We start from the raw sequence: 21,990 nt of genomic DNA, 5'->3' as shown, positions 1-21,990 counted from the left end.
CTTATATTTTCATGCATACACCAACATTATTGGTGAGCTCATTATTCTGCTAAATTTAAACACTTGTACTAAGTGTACCATGTCCTCCACACAAATGTAAAAGCTACACTTTTTTATTTTTTATTATTGAATATATTTTTTAGACAAACAGTAGTAAACACTTAAGTATTTAACTTCAAACTGACAGCATTACATCCAGCTGCTTCTGTGTATGTTCTCACTCAAGCACCCTACTCTCTTCTGTGTTTCAGATGGAGTCCTGGAATGCCTCAAGCCCTGCTGAGGGAGAAAAAGATGGAAAGAGAGAGAGAGGGGAGAAGATTCAATCGTTCGGATTTTGGCAGTGCTTGGTCATGTTGCCGAGGGTGTGAGTGTTTGTGATTGAGAGCAAGAGAGAGAAAGGGACCCTCTCTAGGTGGTGGTGTAGCAGCACAGAATGGTTTGTGGTGATACAGAGATGCAGGCCGTGATGTGCTGCAGCATCAATTCCTAGGACCTACACAGCAGGGGAAAAAAGTGTATGTGTGAATGCATGTGCGTGTGTTGTCTTGCTTTAGCAGCATGTAAATATTGGAGTTACTCCTTGGCCAATGCCTCCAATATTGCTCGTGCTGCTGAAGCAAGAAGTCACCAAGCAGCACATGCACATCGTCTTTTTATCAGAGCTACCAGGGCCTAGCCGGTGCCGGTAGTGGCTGACTCGCTACTGCTACTGAAATACCTTCATGGACTGAATCATCAATCCAACATAAAGAAGTCAGGACAACACTCAGCTTCACTGGAGCAAACTGAATGCTCTAAGGTAAAGATAGACACGGTGTTTAGTTTTCTTTGGGAAAATGGAGGATGGTGTCAGTGGCTTTTTATTTATCATTTTACTGTTTGTTGACCTCAATATGTAAATATATACTGTACAATTCTTTCTTTTTTTTCTTTTTAAATTTGTATTTCTGTTTTACATTACCTATTTCAGAATTAAGAATATTTAATGTATTTCTGCCAATGCAAAGAAATAATAAAATGGAAAAAGAAAAGAAAGGAAAAAAACAAACAAACAAACAAAAAAAAAACCTGTGACTTGTGGCATACTTATTTTTAACTTCTAACTCATTCCAATGGAGTTTAATCTCTTATTTTTTAGGCCATTTGTTTAAGGGTTGTTCCGGTGGTTGTAATGGACTGCATATAAATATTAGTCTTACTCATAGGCAGATGCCTCCAATTATTTGCTCGTGCTAAAAATAAAAAGTCACGGAACTGCACGTGTATTCCACTTATTAAATATTAATATTAACATCCATATATTTTAAAGCGCCAACAGCTTGGCGAATTTCTGTTGTGGGTATCAGTCATTCCGATAGTTGTATTTGACGGTTTGGTGGTGTAATTTTTTGTCAACAATAAATAATAAAAAAAAAAAGGTTGCTTAAGCATTGGCCGTGCTTTATATATAATAATATACAGTCATTTTCCTAACAACATTTCATCCAATCCCAGCCATTTATGTCGGAATGAAATAACGAGAGAAATGGTCAGTATCACGCAATGCAAAGCTCAGATATCATCGAAATACTTTGTGTCATTTGTATTAAATGCGTATCAAAACGACCTATCCTTGGTTGAGTGAATCCACAGCGCGAAACCACACCACGATTTGAGTTCGCTCTTTATATCTTGTGCAAATCTAACCAGTTCGGTTCTGAAACTTGCATTTTGATTATTGCTTAAAATATTTTTACTGCAAAATAAAATGACTGTTTAACACTGAGGTCAAAATATCTAACTTGAGCACACTTTTATAAGGCCCCTTTTGAACTCAGAAATGCATTTGTGGTCTCAGTGTCTGAAAGCTGCGTTTATCACATCTTGTATCCTTGGCAATGCAGAAATGACGTTATATTTTGCGTTTAATTTGCCATCACTTAAACCGTTGTTGTCCTTAACTTGTAACACGACCACTTTTGACACGCGTCGATTTAATCATCTGATGCTTCGTTTTAGTCATATGATACTTTTAGATATTAATTAAAGATGGTCACAATGTGATAGTGGAACAGTAGGCTACACAGTTAGAGCTGTTTTAAATCAATTATGGCGAAACCAATTTGAAAGAGTTAATGGAAAAATTTGTGAGGCTAAAATGAAAAGACATTTTTTAAATAAGTTTGAATGCTGATGGATTAAACTGATGTTATTGAAATGATTTGAGCTAATAGATTATTTGATATGAGCATCTTGTGCAAGACGAATTTGTAAGTGATGCGTTTTATTTCGGCTTAATGCGTTTTTACATTTACTAATGTGAATTAGACAATCACATTTTCCGCCCTCATTCTGTTTTGACATGGTGTATGCTTTGGGGGAAGATGTTCTCTTATAAGAAGTCACGTTAGTGTGTGGCTGAAAGAAAAAATATATTACATTTCGGATGTCTTTTAAACGGTCACAAACAGGCCTAAGTAAACAGGATTTTTTTTTTTCATTTTTAATGTCATTAATGTGATTTGACTAGTTTTATTAGCCTATTTGAAAACATCACTTGTCAACGTGTTTAGGTAAAAGTCCAAAGGAAAAAAACTTCAATAATCTTCCAGCACTCGAATTTAGTGCATACATTTGGTGACCGTCATGCTCTTTTAATTCTATATAAATAATTAAAAATAATAATAATAATAATAAATAAGCTTAAAGTCCGGACGGCCTTGTCTTTCTCAAATGCAGGGAAATTTCATTTTAATAAAGGTTAACATTTGTTATGGAAGAACAATATTTGATGTCTTTTTCTTTCCCGACAACATAAGAATTTTAAGCTGTATAGAGTTTTGTAACATTGACAATTATAACCTAAGTGCTGATGCTTAGCTGCACCATTTATCATCATGCAATGCCTTCTGTAAGGGTTTTAAAATTGAAATTTAAATAGTAACAATATTAACTCATATATCTGGCGACTTTGCATTACCATCATTTTTATTTATTTATTTATTTTTTATAGCTGAGCTGAATATATAATGTGCAAAGACTTTTCTTCTTCAGTGTCTGCAAGAAAGAAAAACAAAAAAGAAAACCCATGATCACCTTTTTAATAGGACACACAGAGAGCCCTTTATGCTTTAAATAAGTCGTTGTCGACTATGCAATGTTATTTATTTTGATTAAAAAAATGCAAAAAGATTTTAGCATAGTTCTAGAAGCAAATAGATAGCCTATATATAAAGAGATATCTACATTTCTTTAGTGGCATATATTATGAGATTGTAAACTTTTTTAGGAAAAGGAGAAAACACTGGATTGAAGTTCCATGCAACTGTCAGTTCCATGAAGAGACGAAACATAATGCAAAACCAAAAATGAAAGACAACTTGAATCATTGGTCAATAAATCACAGAAATACTTCGAGTTAAAAATAAAGAAATTGCACCTGTGTTTAAGTCACTGACTTTTCTTCTTCAAAATAACATTTATGTTATTGGTATAAAATCGATATATTTTAGAGTGAAAACAGTCTCATTATTATAGAGAGATAATGTTACATTTGTTTGTTTTTTTAAATCGAAGATTATGGATTACATAACACATATTGGCGCCATTTCAGTGGGAGCTTCCTATTTCTCGGCATTACATTCTGCAGGCATCAGAATGTTATAGATATGAATAAATTCGGTTTTTCAATTTACTCTAAGTTATGTAAGATTTACTTTTGTAAAGTAGGTTAAAGTAGGCAATTTCACTTTTCATCCCTCAATTCGCCTGGCAACAGTCGGCTAAATATATGTGCAGTGACGTGCGCAGGGATGCAGCGATGAGGTCATAATAGACAAGAGTCATTGGAGAATCTCTCTGAGAATACAATATTTAAACAGTGGGTAAAAACTGGGATTCCTATTTGTTTTTTCTCTGCACTCAAATCAGTCCCTACTTCGTGTCAGTCTTGCAGCTCTCATGTGGGTAAAATGGTAAACATAAAATAAAAAAATAAAAAAAGCGTTGATGAGGTTGAATAATTTGCTAAAGTAATTAATTGCATATAATGTAACTACCCTCCCCCAATCCATTCCATAAGCCAATGTAGTTTTACCAAGACATACATTAAGACTTTATGTCTCGGGGTCAAGAGGCTATTACAACATTTCTTTGTTAAAAGAAGCACGATGAAAGTTCGTATACTTTTTGAATAAATTACAACTGAAATTCAGATATGTAACGTTTAACCTTGACTTAAGATGCCATTGCATAATCGGAATCAGTGTTCCTCGCATCTTAAACGTCTTATTTGTCTTTTAGAAAACTTTGCTGGTGTTTCCAAAACGGCAGGTACAATAAGAATAATGTAATCAACAGTGAAAGGGATCAGTTTGCTCAGTAAAAAAAAAAAGGCATTTTATTAATTTTAGGATTTGGAGATGTTAACCCATTGTTTTTCCATTTACTGAAATCAACAGACAAAGCCAGTGTAGTTTAATAGCACACATCACACCTCTGTGGCACGTTTCTGCACACAAATGCGGAGGGTACACTATATGAAATGGCTATTATTGGCACATATTCAACAACAACAAAATAGAAACAAAAAAGAACATTTCCCAATGGTACAAATCTGCGGTATTTACAGTAGGTTCACATACTGTAGTACTTAAAAAAGTACCTAATGGATGGAGTTCTAGAATCAGCTGATGAAATCTGATGTGGTGTTTATCATTTCCAAGATACAGTTCCGGCAAAGCTCGGTTAGAAGTGTGCAGAGTGCTGCCGCTTCTTTCCAGCAGATCCCGAGCCAGCGCAGAATTTCTCCTGGACCGGGCAGAGAAAAGCCACCACCGAGTGCTATCACCTTCTCGTGGAAGCTCAGAGAAAGACAGTCTGAAGGGAGAAAGTTCAGCGCAGGGAGACACGCACATACAACTAGAATAACTCTCCACATCATACGGGAGAAGCGTGGCGCAGCGGGGGGCGTCGGTGCCAGGTAAGCGTTGCTCTCGTAGGGGGCGCACAGTTTGTCCACCTCTCCGAGACGGAACCGGTCCCATTCCTTCACATCGAAGCTCTGCAAGCCAAGTAGATCCACGTCCACGTCTGTCCGTGACGGCAGTGGCGTTCCCCGAAGGACGCGCAGATTTTCTCTGAAGTCCTGCATCTGTTGCAGGAAAGTTAGCGGATCGGAGAGAGAACGGAAGGATTCGGCGACGTTGAGAGCGCGCCGCTGTTCCTCCAGCGCTGAGCGCAGCTGGTTGATCTCGGGGTCAAAGGTCTGCATGACCGCGAGCTTCAGAGTCTCGAAATCAGAGAGGATTTCGCTCCGTTTGTGCTCCAACGCGCGCAGGAGTTTGTCAAAGTATTCTGAAACTCGATCCGCGTCCCGAGAGACCCTCTCCAGCGATTTCTTCTTCGCGCTCTCCAACGATTCCAAGCACGAATGCACCTCCGCACCCCTCCAGCCTTCCACGACTCGAAACAACTCCTCAAACGCAGCTTTCTCGCGTTCGTACGCCTCTTCCAGCGCGCAAAACTTGTGTCCTTTATGATCACCTGTCGTGGCGCAAAAGCCACAGATGAGTTTCAGATCCGTGGCGCAGAAGATGTTGAGCGGTTGTCCACTGTGAGCTCGACAGAGAGACATCCTCGGTAGCACTCGAATCCTGTTGTACTTCTCCACGATGCCACGCAGGGAGTAATTAACCTGCAGGCTCGCGATGCCGTTGTGCACCGTCTCCTTTCGACAGGTCGGACATTTGAACGGTGGTCTCCAAACAGGACTCCGGTTACCGTCCAGGATGCCCTCGAGACACTTCTTGCAGAAGCTGTGTGAGCACGGAAGAACGCGCGGGTCCTCGAAGAGACAACAGCATATCGGGCATGTGAGGTCCTCCTCCAAGAGCTCCATCGTGTCCTAAAGAGGAAAAAAGAAATCAACATGAAAGTTTGTTGGAGACATGACAGGTCAATACAACTCCCATCACAAGGCAAGCATCTTTTTCGTGCATCCCACACCGATTGTGTAGTCTAGAGCACTGTGATGTCCAATGTCATTTTGGGCGTCATCTGCATTACGCGAGCATGCATGCTATTTAACTTTTTTTGGCATCGAAAAATTGTCTTTTGCTCTGATATCTAAATGATAAAAACGAATTGCCAGGAAAAATCGCATCATTATAGTAGATTGGTTTCTAAGTTAGAGTTTCTTGACGCGTTGCAAACGGTTTTTCAAGAATCATTATAATCTGCGTAAAAGATACATAAATTATATATATATATATTTCCCAGTGCGAGTGCAAGCGATTCTATGGAGAGGCACGACACGATGCAGCTCTCTTCAACTAAATATAGTAGTTCAGATTGCCTGATGATGAAGACTCCAGAGTGCAGCAGTACTTCATTTTTAATTGCCAGCGTAAGAATTTAAGAAAAAAAAAGAAAAAAGAAAAAATGCGCTGTCGAGTTATCAAAATTTTTTAAGTTTGCCGGTATGCCTGGGTCCGGTTGTCAAGGTGTTGCAACGGTTGTGGCAGATTTTGCAGGCGGAAAGCATCAGCAATTGGAGCAGAATCACACTAGCTGCTTAGGCAGTGTGCAACGCAATCGTGGCTCTTGTTGCTGAGCAGACTTCGTCCTTGCCAATTGGGAAATTTTAACTAGTTCAGGTCAAGTCACTATGTCTAAGAATTTAAAACGAATACACTCAAAGACTTTTTTTAACAATGCATCCAAAGTAATATATTTCAGAGCCGAATTGAGCATACACTCCGTGTGGCACGGTACATACACGTTTTGTGCAGTGCCACAGAAATGCAGATGATCCCTTAATACTCTGATGGGGTTGCCGAGGGGAGAACTCTCACAGATCAGCGTTTCTCTACAGATTACGTCAACAGTTGCGTTAAATAAATAAATACTAAACATAATTTATGGGAACCTGTCCTGCAGACTGACACAGACATCCTTAAAGCATGTATTCTTCAAATGTCAATCTATAAACATTGATCAGTACAGTTTCTTCCACAACGATGATCCTTCATCACGCCACTTTGGGGGCATCTGCCCGTGCCATGTGTCAGGGCCTTGACGCATCGATAACCAATCGCTACTGAGTCACGTGTCAAAATATTTTGACCTCGATTTTTCTTCCCCTGTTTCCATGCCATCAGGAAGAGAGCGGCGTCCGAGGCGCTTCGCTCATTGGTCGAATCAGGGATAAAAGCGCATGCAGTGACGTAATTGGCCAGTAGAGGGAACCATGAGCAAACCGTGGGGTTGTCAAAGGAATAATGACCATTTTTTATTCATTCAATTCATATAAGACACAAAAATATACGTACATATATGTAAATAAAAGATAATTTATCCAAAACTAGGCCAATAACACGGATGTTCTCTTTTTCTGTGAAGATAACAAAAGCTGTAATCCATAGCAAATATTTTAGGATTTAGTTTGAATTAAATTGGGGCCACTTCTCCTTATGAATGTAATATTACTAATCACATGGATTACTAGTCATATAAATAAAGTATTGTCTAACTCTTTATTAGGGGGAATGGCAGTTAGCATGAAATTGGGGGACCTGATTAGTCAGATACATTAAAGGGATAGTTCACCCAAAAATGAAAATTCTCTCATAATTTACTCATCCTCATGCCATCACAGATGTGTATGACTTTCTTTCTTCAGAACACAAAGTTTTTTAGAAGAATATCTCAGTTGCACAAAATGTCCAAAATGCACATAAAGGCTGCATAAAAGGAATCCATAAGACTCCAGTGGTTAAATCCATATCTTCCGAAGCGACAGGTGTGGATGAGAAATGAAAGGTGCGAATTCCAATCGAAAGTGATCATCCCTATGCCCTACTCACCATGAAAACAGAGCTCTTGATATGGGCAATCTGAAGGGAGCATGGCATTACAGTTTAAATGTAGCCTTCACTTAAAGTCTTGTGAAAGGGCCCTTTGTGAAAAAATTAATTACTTTCTTACTTTTGTTTGGAACGACCCTTCGAGTGGTGTCCCCTTCCTGAAGTGCACTTCAAGGATGCAAAAATGCCGTTTGGGAAATGCCAACAGATCAATATTTAAGTAATTTCTTACTATAAATTCTCCTCCCTTCCCAGTAGGTGGCGATATGCATGAATAATGCAAACTGCCAAAAACAAAAGAAGAAGAATGTGAAAGTAAAAGTGGAGGTTTATAGTAAAGCAGGACTTAAATATTGATCTGTTTTTCACCCACACCTATCATATTGCTCCTGAAGACATGGATTTAACCACTGGAGTCATATGGATTACTTTTAATGCTGCCTTTATGTGCTTTTTTGGAGCTTCAGATTTCTGGTCACCATTCACTAGCATTGAAAGGACCAACAGAGCTAAAATATTCTTCTAAAAATCTTCATTGGTGTTCAGCAGAAGAAAGAAAGCCATATGCCTAGAATGCCTTGTTCCTGAATGGAAGTTAGAAGAATGGTGTAGTTCACTTGGATTTTAAATATCAGTCGGTGGTCATTATGGTGTTCTGGCTGCTGTCTTCCTTTGTTAACTGTCAGATAAACCAGTGGAGGCCGGAGAAGACTACACCAAGTTCAACAGCTTCAAAATTTTGGTACCAATTCACTTGCATCGTATGGACCTACAGAGCTGAGATATTCTTCTAAAATCTTTGTTTGTGTTCAGCAGAAGAAAGAAATTCATACACATCTGGGATGGCATAAGTGTGAGTAAATGATGAGAGAACTGTAATTTTTGGGTGAACTGTCCCTTTAAGGGCTTAAACAAGAATTTTCGAGTTAATATTCGGGTGTAAAAAAAAAAAAAAAAAAAACAATAATTCAGACTCACAGAAAGGGTGTTATCACGTGGTTCCTGAAACTTTTCTCTGCGTTGATCAAGATAGACTAATCACAGTAGTATGTGATTGCTGGATTAGAATTTGTTTTATTTTATTTTTTTAATAATTCTATGGCGATTGCAGAGGCTTGTTTCAATCAGTAGCCTCAACACGACTGCTATGTTGCTCGGAACTGCACCCAAATATTTCACACACTATTACACTTGTGTACATGGTTGTGTGACAATAAAAGTGATTTGATTTTTGATTTTTCATGTGCAAATCCATGTAATTGATATATTTAAATATATATATATATATATATATATATATATATATATATATATATATATATATATATATACACACTACTGGTCAAATGTTTTGAAACACTTGACTGAAATGTTTCTCATGATCTTAAAAATCTTTTGATCTGAAGGCGTATGCTTAAATGTTTGAAATTAGTTTTGTAGACAAAAATATAATTGTGCCACCATATTAATTTATTTCATTATAAAACAAAAATGTTATTTAAAAAAAAAAAAAGTTTTTGAAATTGATGACTTGGACCAAATAATAAAGAAAAGCAGCCAATAAGTGCCCAACATAGATGGGAACTCCTTCAATACTGTTTAAAAAGCATCCCAGGGTGATACCTTAAGAAGTTGGTTGAGAAAATGTCAAGAGCACATGTCTGCAAATTCTAGGCAAAGGGTGACTACTTTGAAGATGCTAAAATATAACACAGTTTTGATTTATTTTGGATTTTGTTTAGTCACAACATAATTCCCATAGTCCCATTTATGTTATTCCATAGTTTTGATGACTTTACTATTATTCTAAAATGTGAAGAAAAAAAAATATAATAAAGAATAAGTGTTTCAAAATTTTTGACCGGTAGTGTGTGTGTGTGTATATATATATATATATTATAATTTTTTTTTTTCTAGTGTACATATGCTTTCAAAACGACACAAAAACGTCTTGAGATTTGAATGTGGTCCCATATGAAGGAGTGCGCCCCTTCAGGCGTCTCGTGGAAAACAGTTACAACCGCCTAATGATTTTCCATGGGATTCGTTTGTGCACTTCTCAGTTTGACGTGTGCAACTGCACTTCCGGTGATCTCAACGCTAGAATGGCTGCAATGTTTACGTGTTGTTTGGGCTGCTGCGGGGATGGCGGACCGGGTCATGCTCCTCTCAAAGAAATGCCCACCGTACAGCTAGACACGCATCAAATGGGTAAGAGCCATTCAGACCCATTTTATTTTAAACGAAAAGACGTGTGAACCTAGTTGATGACGCGACATCCAAAACCAACGGGTAGAACACAAAATAACTAATACATAAGTTTCTCATTACAATAAATAAATACATTTGCATTAGTTCGTTATAATCTCTAATCAGTCGTGACAAGCATGCAAGCCATCAGATGCTTGTTGCTAGTTTATAGCTGACATTTCCGACCTGATTTTATGTAATTTTAACGAATCCAGGGAATGACTTTCATTTCAGCCGATATTACTGACAGCATTTTGTGAAATACATACCTTGTGGCTGTGCTGTGGCAGTGTGGTCATGAGAGTTAGCTGGGCCTTTTTTTCCAGGGACGGATGTGGTCATAGTGAAAAGTGGGAGGCGGATCTGTGGAACTGGAGCCTGTCTCGCCAACGCCCCTCTACACCAGAACAAGAGCTACTTTGAGTTCAAAATCCAGTCCACGGGTGAGTGAAGTTGTTATAATGCATGTTTTAGTTGTTACATTAAATAGTACATCTATCTATCGTTAAAGAAAAAGATGCTTGTTCCATTCCACATGGATTGATGAAGTAAAAACATTTAATTTTTGAGGAAGACAAATGTTATGACTTGGATTGTGTTTTATCACAATGTAATATAATATTTTTGAAAACTAAAGAGGGGTTTAAACCCTCCTATTCTGTTAAAGAAGGACTGCTTTACTGTTCGCAGTCATTTTTAAAAGTTTTTTTTTTTTTTACCGTTACTGGTGTACATTTTGATGACATTTCTTCTTCCCTGAAGTAAAAACAATACAATTATGCACTTCTTTTGGGATTTTATGTTTTTTAGATCTTATTTACATATACATTTATCAATTTCACCATTCATTTGCATATGCAAATATATAACTTCACTACAGTAAAAACCTACACTTCTGTCATTTGAAACATTAAGAACATATGAGAATGTGTCATGTTGGGGCAGATTGCTGCCATCTGGTAAAAAAAAGAAAAATAGCATGACTTGAAAATCATATTATGACAATAATAGCCAGTAGATGGCAGCAGTGTGCTATGCAGCAACCTACTTTGTAGTTATTCTAAATTTGATCACAAGTTATGCATTTGTATACACACTACCAGTCAAAATTTTTGAAACACTTACTCATTCTTTATTATAATTTTTTTTTCTTCACATTTTAGAATAATAGTAAAGTCATCAAAACTATGGATTAAAATAAATGGAACTATGGGAATTATGTTGTGACTAAACAAAATCCAAAATAAATCAAAACTGTGTTATATTTTAGCATCTTCAAAGTAGTCACCCTTTACCTAGAATTTGCAGACATGTACTCTTGACATTTTCTCAACCAACTTCTTGAGGTATCACCCTGGGATGCTTTTTAAACAGTATTAAAGGAGTTCCCATCTATGTTGGGCACTTATTGGCTGCTTTTCTTTACTTTTTTTTTTTATTATTACATTTTAGTTTTATAATGAAATAAATTAATATGGTGGCACAATTATATTTTTGTCTACAAAACTAATTTCAAACATTTAAGCATACACCTTCAGATCAAAAGATTTTTAAGATCATGAGAAACATTTCAGTCAAGTGTTTCAAAACTTTTGACCGGCAGTGTATATTTAGACATTATCAAACTTGTATTTGTCAAAGTTTAGCATTTGTTTTAGTTAACTTTTTATTTATTTATTTTATTTTAATTTATTTTTTTTTTTTTTACTGTTTTGAAGTGTCAGTTTTTGAAAAATGTCACATTATGCGTACAATCAAACCTGACCTGAGGCCTGTACCATGAAGCCGGTTTCGGTGCCTATCCAGGTAAGTTTTAGATTAGTTTGCCTCAACCCCAGGTTTTAGGTACCATGAAAGTTGGTCGGCTTTTAGCGGTGTTCATCTCCATAGTAACTTATGCTACATGCCAAACCTGCTCCATAGCAGGTTTTGTTCTGGATTACAGATCGCTAACAGATGCTGAACCAATCAGCTGTGAGTAAAATTACATCTCTGATGCAATCAAGTCACTCCCCCGTGTCTCTTAAAGCACACTTTACAAATAAATCTTAGAAGTCCACAAAATCAACTCTTCACGATAAATTATTTATTTGAGAATCTAAATGTAGATTTTCAGCAGACAGTGTGTTGTATTTTATTTAAAATGTAATTGCTTTTCATTTACCGTCTTTAGCCATAGCAAAAGCTATCTTTGAAAATATAAACATACTATATTAGGCAATCTATAAAACAGCCAGTAAGATGGATTAATGTGGTACCTGCAAAAAATAATCGTTTTTAAAATATTAAAAGCTCAAGATTTCATGGACTCAAGATGAACATTCAGTATTTTACTTGAAGTTATAATAATATAAGCAATATAAGCAGTGCACAAAATACATCTTTTATAAAAAGAACAAATACATCTTATTATTGCATACCATTCTTTTTGCATACAGTATTCCAAGTGCTCACTTTTTAATTAATCAATAGTAGCCTTTTTTATGCTTTTTATTATTTTTACTAAAGACAAATAATAGAGAAATAATAAAAACATGTTATTTTGAATAACCATTCACAACATATTCTATAAATAACATGTTTAATTCATTCACTTACATGTTATATTTTGTTTCAAATAAAGTGGAAAGAAAGTTATCACCTCCTTTTTTTTTTTAAATATTAAATGAGATAGGACATCATACCTCGTATTTGAACTTATTTTGTTCAAAAATCAAGAATCTGAAGGAAACAATCTATCTACGTAAATTAATTTATATTATTTTTAAGCAAATCCCATTTATGTTCACATTCCAGACTTTTATTATTAATTTTAAATGTTATTTTCTCCATTTGGTATATTTCCAAAATCGTTTCTCTCCATCTTTGAAATTGTGGGGGTTCTGGTTTAAGCCAATTTTTTTAAATCTGTTTCAAAGCTGCTATTCTGAATACCCTAAATATATTTTGTTCAGTTTTATTTCTTAAGGACAGTGGCATTTTACCCAAAATAAGGTTTTCAGGATGTATTTTTATTGTGCAGTCAAATATTAAATTAACCTGTCGAATCGCTTCATTCCACTAAGTTGTCAATTTAGAGAACTCATATAGAATTTGACTGTAATGAGCATTTTTTCTCCAGAATTTCTCCCCTTTTACCATGCTATTGTATTTACTTTGAATAACAGGTGTTATACAAAATTTCCAAGCATATTCCCTCCAAACACTGTATGGAATGTATTACATGATATTTCTTCCCAGTCTTGCTTACTAATTTTTATTTTTAATTCATCCTCCCACCCACATATAATTTATTCAGAGTGTCCTGTATATCTCTTTCAAGTGCGCTCTTTAACATTTCTAACATTTTTATTGGATTAGTTGTATTGTATGTATCAATTATATAATTTATTAATGGATGCATTTCCTTTTTTATTTCTTTCACTTCAACTTATGTTAATAAATATCTTCTTACCTGTAAATAATAATAATAATAATAAAGTGAATTTGGAAGCTCATATTTTTTGATAGGTTTGAAAAGGTATCCATCCATTCCTTTATCAGTGAACATTTGGTGATATATTTCAGACCTCTATCTGCCCAAAACTTAAATGTATCATCTAATCTATTTGGCATGAAATCAGGATCTTTTTAGCAATTACTTGTAAATTAATATCTTTCTTAATTTTACTATTTTTCTTCTAAACTTCTAAAAGTACGATTAATACAAATATTATCTATTGATTTAAATGTGTTGCTTTGTCTGGGTAGGAACAGGGATATACTAATAGGATCCACCATTTGATACATTCCCATCTTCCTCCATTTCACATTAGATTCTTCATTCATCTAAATCAATTGGTTAGGTTGAATTTGTGCAGCTTTATAATAATTTATTACATTTGGGAATTCTAGTCCCCCAAGCCTTTTTGACAACTTAAGAATTTTAAGACTTTTTAAGGTTTCCTATTATCCCATATATATTTACAAAGTAGCTTATTCCATTGTCTAAAAACACTTTATATATACACTAACTGGTAGATTTTGAAAAAGGAAAAACTTAGGAGAATATTCATCTTTATACTCTCTATTCATTTTGTAATCAAAAGTAGCCTATATTTATTTGTAATAGTTTTGAATGATAAAGTTTTCAATTCAAATAAATATAAAAGATTTTATATTTTAAATAAATTTAAGCTTTTAAAATGAATAAGCCTGTGTGTCCTTCTTGTGGGCCTATATGAGTTCACTTACGCATTGTTATACCAGTTATTTTTTTTTTTTTAATCACATTAAGACTTTGTTTGCAGCAATCCTCTTGAGCTCTCGTAGCAGCCACTTTTACTTCTTGTTTTGTAAATGTCTTTAATTGCTTCATAATTTTACAGTTTTCCCTTGTACTGTGTAAATCATGTGTTTTAATTCTTCATGATTTCATGCTGAACTCTTGAGCAGTTTAAATGCATTTAATTTTTTTATATTTTTAAAACAATGTCTTTTGCACAGTATCATCAGCTTTCAGCAGAGAGGTAAATCCCACTGAGTCTCTCGCAAGAAGTGAATCAAGTTCTCTGACACGATTGGTTGTGCGTTGCAAACGTCACTCATTCATGTGCACGAGCGCTTAATCTAATTAGGGGTTCAAGCGCTTAGTGTTGAAACCCTATTGTAATTAAGATTTTTAGGGGTTCAAGGGCTTAGTGCTGAAACCTTATTGTAATTGTTAAGATTTTTATAAACTGGTTAGGCAGAGGGAACTGTAAGGCCTAGAGACTTGAAACTTGGTCAGATGATAAAAATGTTCCGCCATCTTGGATTTTTTATAAAGCCTACTTTTGCGAACTAGTCCTAGGTTTTTCGCCCGATCGGAAGCAAACCAGTGCAGAAATGTACTCTGGAGTCTGATTATCAATAATTATCAAAACAAAGTTGACATTTCTACTCAGGGTCGCTAAGAGGTGCCAAAACGTTCGAAAAGGGCGGGCCATTTTTACTAAAATGGCTATAACACCCAAACGAAATGAAATATTTTCACCAAACTTGGTACACGTGTATGAGCTCAATCTGAGGTCACAGTAAAAAAAAAAAAAAAAAAAACGCGGAGTTTGGCCACTTGGTGGTGCTAAAACAGGAAAAAACATGAAAACAGCTCCAACTACGCAACCGTTAGTCTGATTGAGTTGAAAATCGGCATGCAGTGTCTTTGTCCAAGGTGCCATGACAGTCTATGAGGACATTGGCATATCTCAAAAAACATGGCCGCCATCGGCCAATGAAATTTGAGCACCTATTAGACAAGGTTAACAGAGGCCCTAGAGGTCTGTGAGAAATTTGAAAGAAATCGGACACCCTCTACCCTTTGGTAGCTATAACAGTGTCATTTAGAAAATGGGCATGGTCAAGTGTACAAATAAGCCCATAATTCCTAAACAAAAACTCAGAACTTCACGAAATTAGCTGAGCACATGCGACATATGTTTACATATTCTAAACAAGCATGCAGACTTTTATGGAGATCGGATCAAAGGTGGCGCTATGAACTTTTAAAAACCATGTTTTTCCTTAGTAAATTGCCTGTATTGGCTGTAAATGGTCTTATTCCAACTATGATCTAGGTGGTTACATGCTTGCTAAATAAAACGTAATACCTTTTTACGCATGTGCTTAAAGGCCTTAAACTGCTTGAACCCTGTTAATTGCTGCTCGCAGCTATATTCTTTTTTTTTTTTTTTATTATTATAATTTTTTATCCCCTTTTCTCCCCAATTTTGGAATACCCAATTCCCACTACTTACTAGGTCTCGCCTCAATCCGGGTGGCAGAGGAAAAGTCTCCGCTTCTGAGACAGTCAATCCGCACATCTTATCACATGGCTCGCTGTGCATGACACTGCGGAGACTCACAGCATGTGGAGGCTCATGTTACTCTCCATGATTCACACACAACTTACCTTGTGCCCCACTGAGAGCGAGAACCACTTAATCGCGACCACGAGGAGGTTATCCCATGTGACTCTACACTCCCTAGCAACCAGGCCAATTTGGTTGCTTAGGAGACCTGGCTGGAGTCACTCAGCACACCCTGGATTTGAACTTGCGACTCCAGGGGTGGTAGTCAGCCTCAATACTCGCCGATGCTACCCAGGCCCCCCGTAATCTAATCTTAAAGTCAGAATCGAAGCCTGAGTTGACAGAGAAAGTTGATGAGCTGCATCATGATACCAATTAAGCCTGACTGGACTGGTTTGAATTTGTCAACCTGAAACCAATCCTGAAACCCTGAGTTCGTTCAGTGGCCTTCATGGTACAGGCCTCTGGTGTTGTAAAGAGAAGACATCAAATAATAATGTTGTTACCAATCATTTATTTCAAACATCAAAATGTAATAACTCAAAGTAAATTAAAAAAAATAATGTCAAGAAAATGAACAGTAATAAACAAAAATGAACAACTATGGACTGTAATTAGTTTATAAAACAGAAGAATCAGACTTTGTTCTATCTCTCTCTCTGTGTATGTGTGTGCGTGAGTAAGTGTGTGTCTGAATTTGGGGGGTGTTCTGCACTTCTGCATTGTCTGTGATTTATACTTGTGTGCGTTAAACCTACAGCTCCGTGTAGTGGCCAAAGTGTTGGTTTGCATTTATAGTTCTGCGTTTGTGTCTGCCATCGTTCTGCGACTACACAGCCAAAATGCTAATTATACATTCATAAATTAACAAAAGCAATGTAATTCATGGATTAAAAAGTATTTCTTAAATTATTGTAGCATTAAAAACGAGTCCAAAGTATGTGAACGTTGAAATGTAGGTACATAATATTTATTATACATTTTGCCTGTATTGCAGGGAGCAAATAAATGAGACAAATACTGTATGCTTGCTCTTGAGTCGCTTAAATAACAATAAATAAATATTCTGGCGTTTTTGTGACGTTCCGTGCTAAAAAATAAATCGTCAGATTAGTGAATAACTATACCTCACTTGGCAAACACTAAATAGGTGTCTTTTTAAGACTGTACAATGCATAGAGGCAATATAACCAACTCTTATCAGGTGCTTTTTAATTTGCTGATAAATTAGATGTTCCATTTCCATAACTTATGAAATATGATTATTTACTGCACACAATACTGTCAACATACAGTCAAATCATCTTGCAAATCAGAAAGTTTGCAAGTAGAATACAACACATATTATTTCACTCACATATCAAATAAATATCAAGTAAAAGCCCTGAGAAAAAAAGCTTTTAGAGTTTATAAGCTGTAAATAGATATCTTTTGTTGCGTTTCGCTTGTAACTTCATGAAACAGCAGATGCTCCTGATTGAGACAATTGCTTTAATGGTCCCGAGTCCAAATAAAATGTGATGTGATGCATAAATATTAAAATAATCTAGGTAAAATGCAATACTACCTCAGGTATCCTTGTTATCATCCTGGGAGGCAGTCTCTGGTTACAAAGTGCACCAATCACAGCTGTTGGGGTCTCCATCGATGCGCAGTTACATTTTTGAAGAGGTGTGTGCCAGGCTATAGGTTCAACACAGAAGTATAAATCGGCCTTTAGCCTCACCCATTTTTTGTGTGTGTGTGTGTGTGTGCGTGCTACATTGTGGGTGTTTTGGTCTTACCCCATCATTTATGTGTTTGTGTGTTCTGCATTGTAGCTGATTTATAGAGTTTATTTGACAAAATTTGACAAAAAAAAAAATTGCTCTGTGCAATTATAGTGTCACCAGTTCATTTGTGTGTGTGTTTTGCACTCTGCATGTTTAATAGTCTCACCCCTTCATTTCTGTGTGTGTTTGTTCTGCATTGTGGCTGAATTATATATTGTATTTGACAAATAAACAGACGGCGTTTCACCCGCTTGTCTTAGATCCTATGCTAACCAGCTGGCCCCCATCTTCACACTGATCTTCAAAATCACTGGAGCAGTGTGAAGTCCCATGCTGCTTCAAACACTCAATCATCATTCCTGTCCCCAGAGAAACCCCAAATCACAGGATTTAATGACTACAGACCCGTCGCCCTGACGTCTTTGGTCATGAAATCATTTGAGAGACTGGTGTTGGCCCACCTGAAGGACATCACTGAACCCCTTCTAGACCCCCTTCAATTTGCCTATTGAGCAAACAGGTCTGTGGAGGATGCAGTCAACATGGGATTGCATCATATCCTGCAACATCTGGACAGACCAGGGACATATGCAAGGATCCTTTTTGTGGACTTCGATTCGCTTTCAACACCATCATTCCAGCTATTCTCCAGACTAAATTACATCAACTCTCTGTTCCCACATCTATCTGTCAGTGGATTACCAGCTTTCTGATGGACAGGCAGCAGCTTGAGAGACAGGGGAAACTCACTTCCAGCACCTGTACAATCAGCACTGGTGCCCCCCAGGGATGTGTGCTCCCAAGGACCCACCTGTCAAGCTCCTGAAGTTTGCAGATGACACCACAGTAATCGGGCTCGTCCAAGATGATGATGAGTCTCTATACAGAAGGGAGGTTGAACAGCTGGCTGTCTGATGCAGTCAAAACAACATGGAGCTGAACACACTCAAAACAGTGGAGATGATTGTAGACTTTAGGAGGAACACCCTAACACTGTCCCCCCTCACCATTCTAAACAGCACTGTGGCAGCAGTGGAGTCATTCAGGTTCCTGGGCACTACCATCTCACAGGACATGAAGTGGGAGACCTACATTGACTCCATTGTGAAAAAGACCAAGCAGAGGTTGTACTTCCTTTGCCAGTTGAGGAAGTTCAACCTGCCACAGGTGCTGCTGATACAGTTCTACTCAGCAGTCACTGAGTCTGTCCTCTGCACTTCAGTAACTGTCTTTTTTGGTGCAGCTACGAAATATCAGAAGAATATAAAGGACAGTTTGGACTGCTGAGAGGATTATTGGTTGCTCCCTGCCCGCCCTTCAAGAACTATACACTTCCAGAGTGAGGAAAAAGGCTGGAAAAATCACACTGGACCACACTCACCCTGCCCACTACATTTTTGAGCTGTTGCCTTCTGGCCGACGCTACAGAGCTCTGAGCACCAGAACCGTCAGGCACAGGAACAGTTTTTTCCCCTCAGGCTATCCATCTCATGAACAGTTAAAACTGCCCCATTGAGCAATAATTATGTGCAATTCACAGTTTAGTCTTTTTATATTTATCCAACACATCCTACCTCTTCTGCCATTACATTCCCTTGCACTGTATATAACAGATTTGTATTTGCACTACGTAGAGATATATATATATATATATATTATATATATACATACATACATACATACACACACACACACATATATTTTGTCTTATTGTGCATTCTATATATACTTTATTTTCTATCCAATTTTTATTTTTATTCTATTTCTATTTTTTAAATGTTTTTATTTATTATTATTATCTCTGTCTTGTTGCTGTATTGTATTGTTGTGCACAGGAAGCTCCTGTCACCAAGATAAATTCCTTAAATAAAGCTGATTATGATTCTTCTGATAAACAGTAACTAGTTATGTCCAAACATTTCTACTGTCTCATAAAGTTGTGTGGGTGTTTGTGATGCAGGTGTATGGGGGATTGGTGTGGCTACTCAGAAGGTGAATCTGAACCAGGTGCCACTGGGTCGAGATAGTCACAGCTTGGTGCTAAGAAACGATGGCTCCATATACCACAACAATGAGGAGAAGAACCGATTACCTGCAAACAGTCTGCCTCAGGAGGGGGATGTAGTGGTATGTTAGTTCTTCTGTTTGTGTCTTGGTTACATTTGAGGGCAAGCTATTGGGCCATCAATACCTATACTGTGGAATATTGCTATATAAATACTGTGTAAGACAAATTGCTTGCGGTCTCTTTTTTTCAGGGCCTGACATATGACCATGTGGAAATGAACCTGTACTTGAATGGAAAGAACATGCACTGTCCAGCCTCAGGTATTCGAGGGACAGTGTTCCCTGTAGTTTATGGTGAGTCACAGTTACATTGTTCATATCCACCTTTTTCCTGAACATGGAAATGTTGCACAATTCTTGACACATGCCTGTTTTTGTTTTCCGGTCTCCAGTGTTTTCTCTCGTGTCAGCGTGGATAATTAAATGTTTAGCATATTACATTAAAAAAAATTATTTAATTAAAAAGCACGTAGCTCCGTAGTTCTGATACTTAAGAGAGTTGCAATGACGTTGTTTGACATTGCCTCACTCGTCAAAGTTTAAGGAGTTGTTGGATGGCATGAAGCTCTGAATCAAGGTTAGTTATGTTAATTAATAAACTACTGTGAGTTGTTATGATAGCCAACAACTGCACAAGTTCAGCTTGAACTCATGTTAACTCTAACACTTAAAATTGTTGTTGTTCTCCTTCTGGAATGCACATATTGGTAGTTTCTTATGGAGACTGGAACCAGAAAACAGTCCAGCGGCAATTAGAATCTTCATGGCGGTGCCCAGTGGTTAGTCGGGAAAACTGTGGATAATACAATCACATATAAGTTGTTAGGCTTACTTCTTATAGTCTTTTTGGACTGGGGAGTAAGTGTCCCGTTCTGAAATTTACAATATGTTGTTATTTTTAATGATGTAGATTCCTTTCATATTTTAGTTCATACAAACCTCTAGGTCTCTAATTTTCTCCCCCTCTCTTTCAGTGGATGACAGTGCCATCGTAGACTGCCAGTTCACTGATTTCTACCATACTCCTCCTGAAGGCTTTGAAAAGATTCTGTTTGAACAGCAGATCTTTTGAATATTCACCTACAGTATGTGTGCATACACGCAGAGTAAAGTGGACTGGTGTGTTGCTGCACATCTCTTTCAATGTTGATTTTGCCTTTGCTGTTACTAATGCTGCTCTTGTCTATGGAAGACAAACCAGGCTTTTTTTCTGTGTGTGTGCGTGTATGCACAAGTGACACAGAGAATCTCTAATCAAGATAACACTTCACATAAGGACCGAAGACACTTATTTATATCTACTTTCTGTAATGGGTGATAAAGATGTGTATTGATAAACTGAGCTTATCTTTTTATTTAATGTCAGTGTACAGTGATCAGCAGTTGATCAGATTTGTTATTTTGTTGATCTTTACTTGATTTTAATTATTGTTGTTGATTTATCGTTGACTTTCTATCTTTACGCACATATCAACTCTCTTGAATGAAAGGTTGTATTTGCAGAAACCAAACCTCCTGTTAAAATATATGATCAGAAACTGGTCTATTGCAGTGATTTCTGCTGAGTTTGTTACTGTCATTGCCTTTTACCTGAACTTGGCATGTGTTTCATCATTCCCTTTTCCTGCTGATAAAGTGTTACCTACAATAGCAGTTTACAGTATTTTCCAAATTGTATTTTTTTCTCTACCTTGGTGATCTTGTCTGTTGCACATAATAATAACTAAGTGACTTAAGCTGGACAGGCTACAGAGTTTTAAATACCCACCAAGACATGAACTGAGGTGGGTAATATTTTACACTACAGATTAGAGCTTGTTGGGCCATTCTAATTTCTTGTGAAAATCCCTTTTTTATTCTGTTAAACATGGTCAATCTTAAAAGGTATAGAACGTACCACTCGGGCTCATATCTTACCAAAACCCTTCATCCGTGTTGAACTAAAGGTTAGTCATGATCTACATTTTGCATTGATATTTTATTGTTTGAAAAATGTTTTGCTCCATAATAGTTTGACCAGTAGTAGATGTAACAGCTATTCTTTAACTATTCAGTCTTTTTTTTTTTTTTTTTTGAAAAGGTGCTCTGAAAAGGACTTGTCTTTTTGTCCCCTACAAAAGCTTGAATTCTGTCTGTACACTGTTTTACAGAACATTCCACAAGTGCTGTATTTAATAAACTTCAGTATTCTGTATCTGCATCAAAGACCTGTGTCAGTGAGAAATG

At 36.8% G+C, this 21,990-nt stretch overlaps 2 protein-coding genes across 4 annotated transcripts; one reads left to right on the top strand and one right to left on the bottom strand.

Moving 5' to 3' along the window:
* Positions 1–173: 173 nt before the first annotated feature.
* LOC127446801 (tripartite motif-containing 13) lies at positions 174–10,451 on the bottom strand. 2 transcript variants are annotated; one of them, XM_051708038.1, is made up of 3 exons: positions 10,367–10,451; positions 4,646–5,887; positions 174–496 (listed from the first exon to the last, which is right to left on the bottom strand). In XM_051708038.1, exons 1-2 carry the CDS (start codon positions 10,394–10,396, stop codon positions 4,667–4,669), a joined length of 1,251 nt encoding a protein of 416 aa, XP_051563998.1. In that variant the 5' UTR covers positions 10,397–10,451; the 3' UTR covers positions 174–496; positions 4,646–4,666. The 2 variants fall into 2 exon arrangements, with proteins under 2 accessions (XP_051563998.1, XP_051563996.1); XM_051708036.1 differs by lacking the exon at positions 174–496 and having other exon boundaries at positions 2,797–5,887.
* Positions 5,818–21,969, top strand: LOC127446805 (SPRY domain-containing protein 7). Of its 2 annotated transcripts, none has more exons than XM_051708043.1 (5): positions 5,818–5,960; positions 10,424–10,540; positions 19,658–19,824; positions 19,956–20,058; positions 20,739–21,969. In XM_051708043.1, the coding sequence occupies exons 1-5, from the start codon at positions 5,912–5,914 to the stop codon at positions 20,834–20,836; spliced, it is 534 nt and encodes a 177-aa protein (XP_051564003.1). In that variant the 5' UTR covers positions 5,818–5,911; the 3' UTR covers positions 20,837–21,969. The 2 variants fall into 2 exon arrangements, with proteins under 2 accessions (XP_051564003.1, XP_051564002.1); XM_051708042.1 differs by lacking the exon at positions 5,818–5,960 and adding an exon at positions 9,901–10,058.
* The last annotated feature ends 21 nt before the right edge of the window (positions 21,970–21,990 follow it).

The sequence above is a fragment of the Myxocyprinus asiaticus genome, chromosome 10, assembly GCF_019703515.2.
Source record: "Myxocyprinus asiaticus isolate MX2 ecotype Aquarium Trade chromosome 10, UBuf_Myxa_2, whole genome shotgun sequence".
NCBI classification, from domain to species: Eukaryota; Metazoa; Chordata; class Actinopteri; order Cypriniformes; family Catostomidae; genus Myxocyprinus; species Myxocyprinus asiaticus.
Note: the sequence above shows the minus strand (reverse complement) of the source record. Positions and strands in the feature narration are given on the sequence as shown.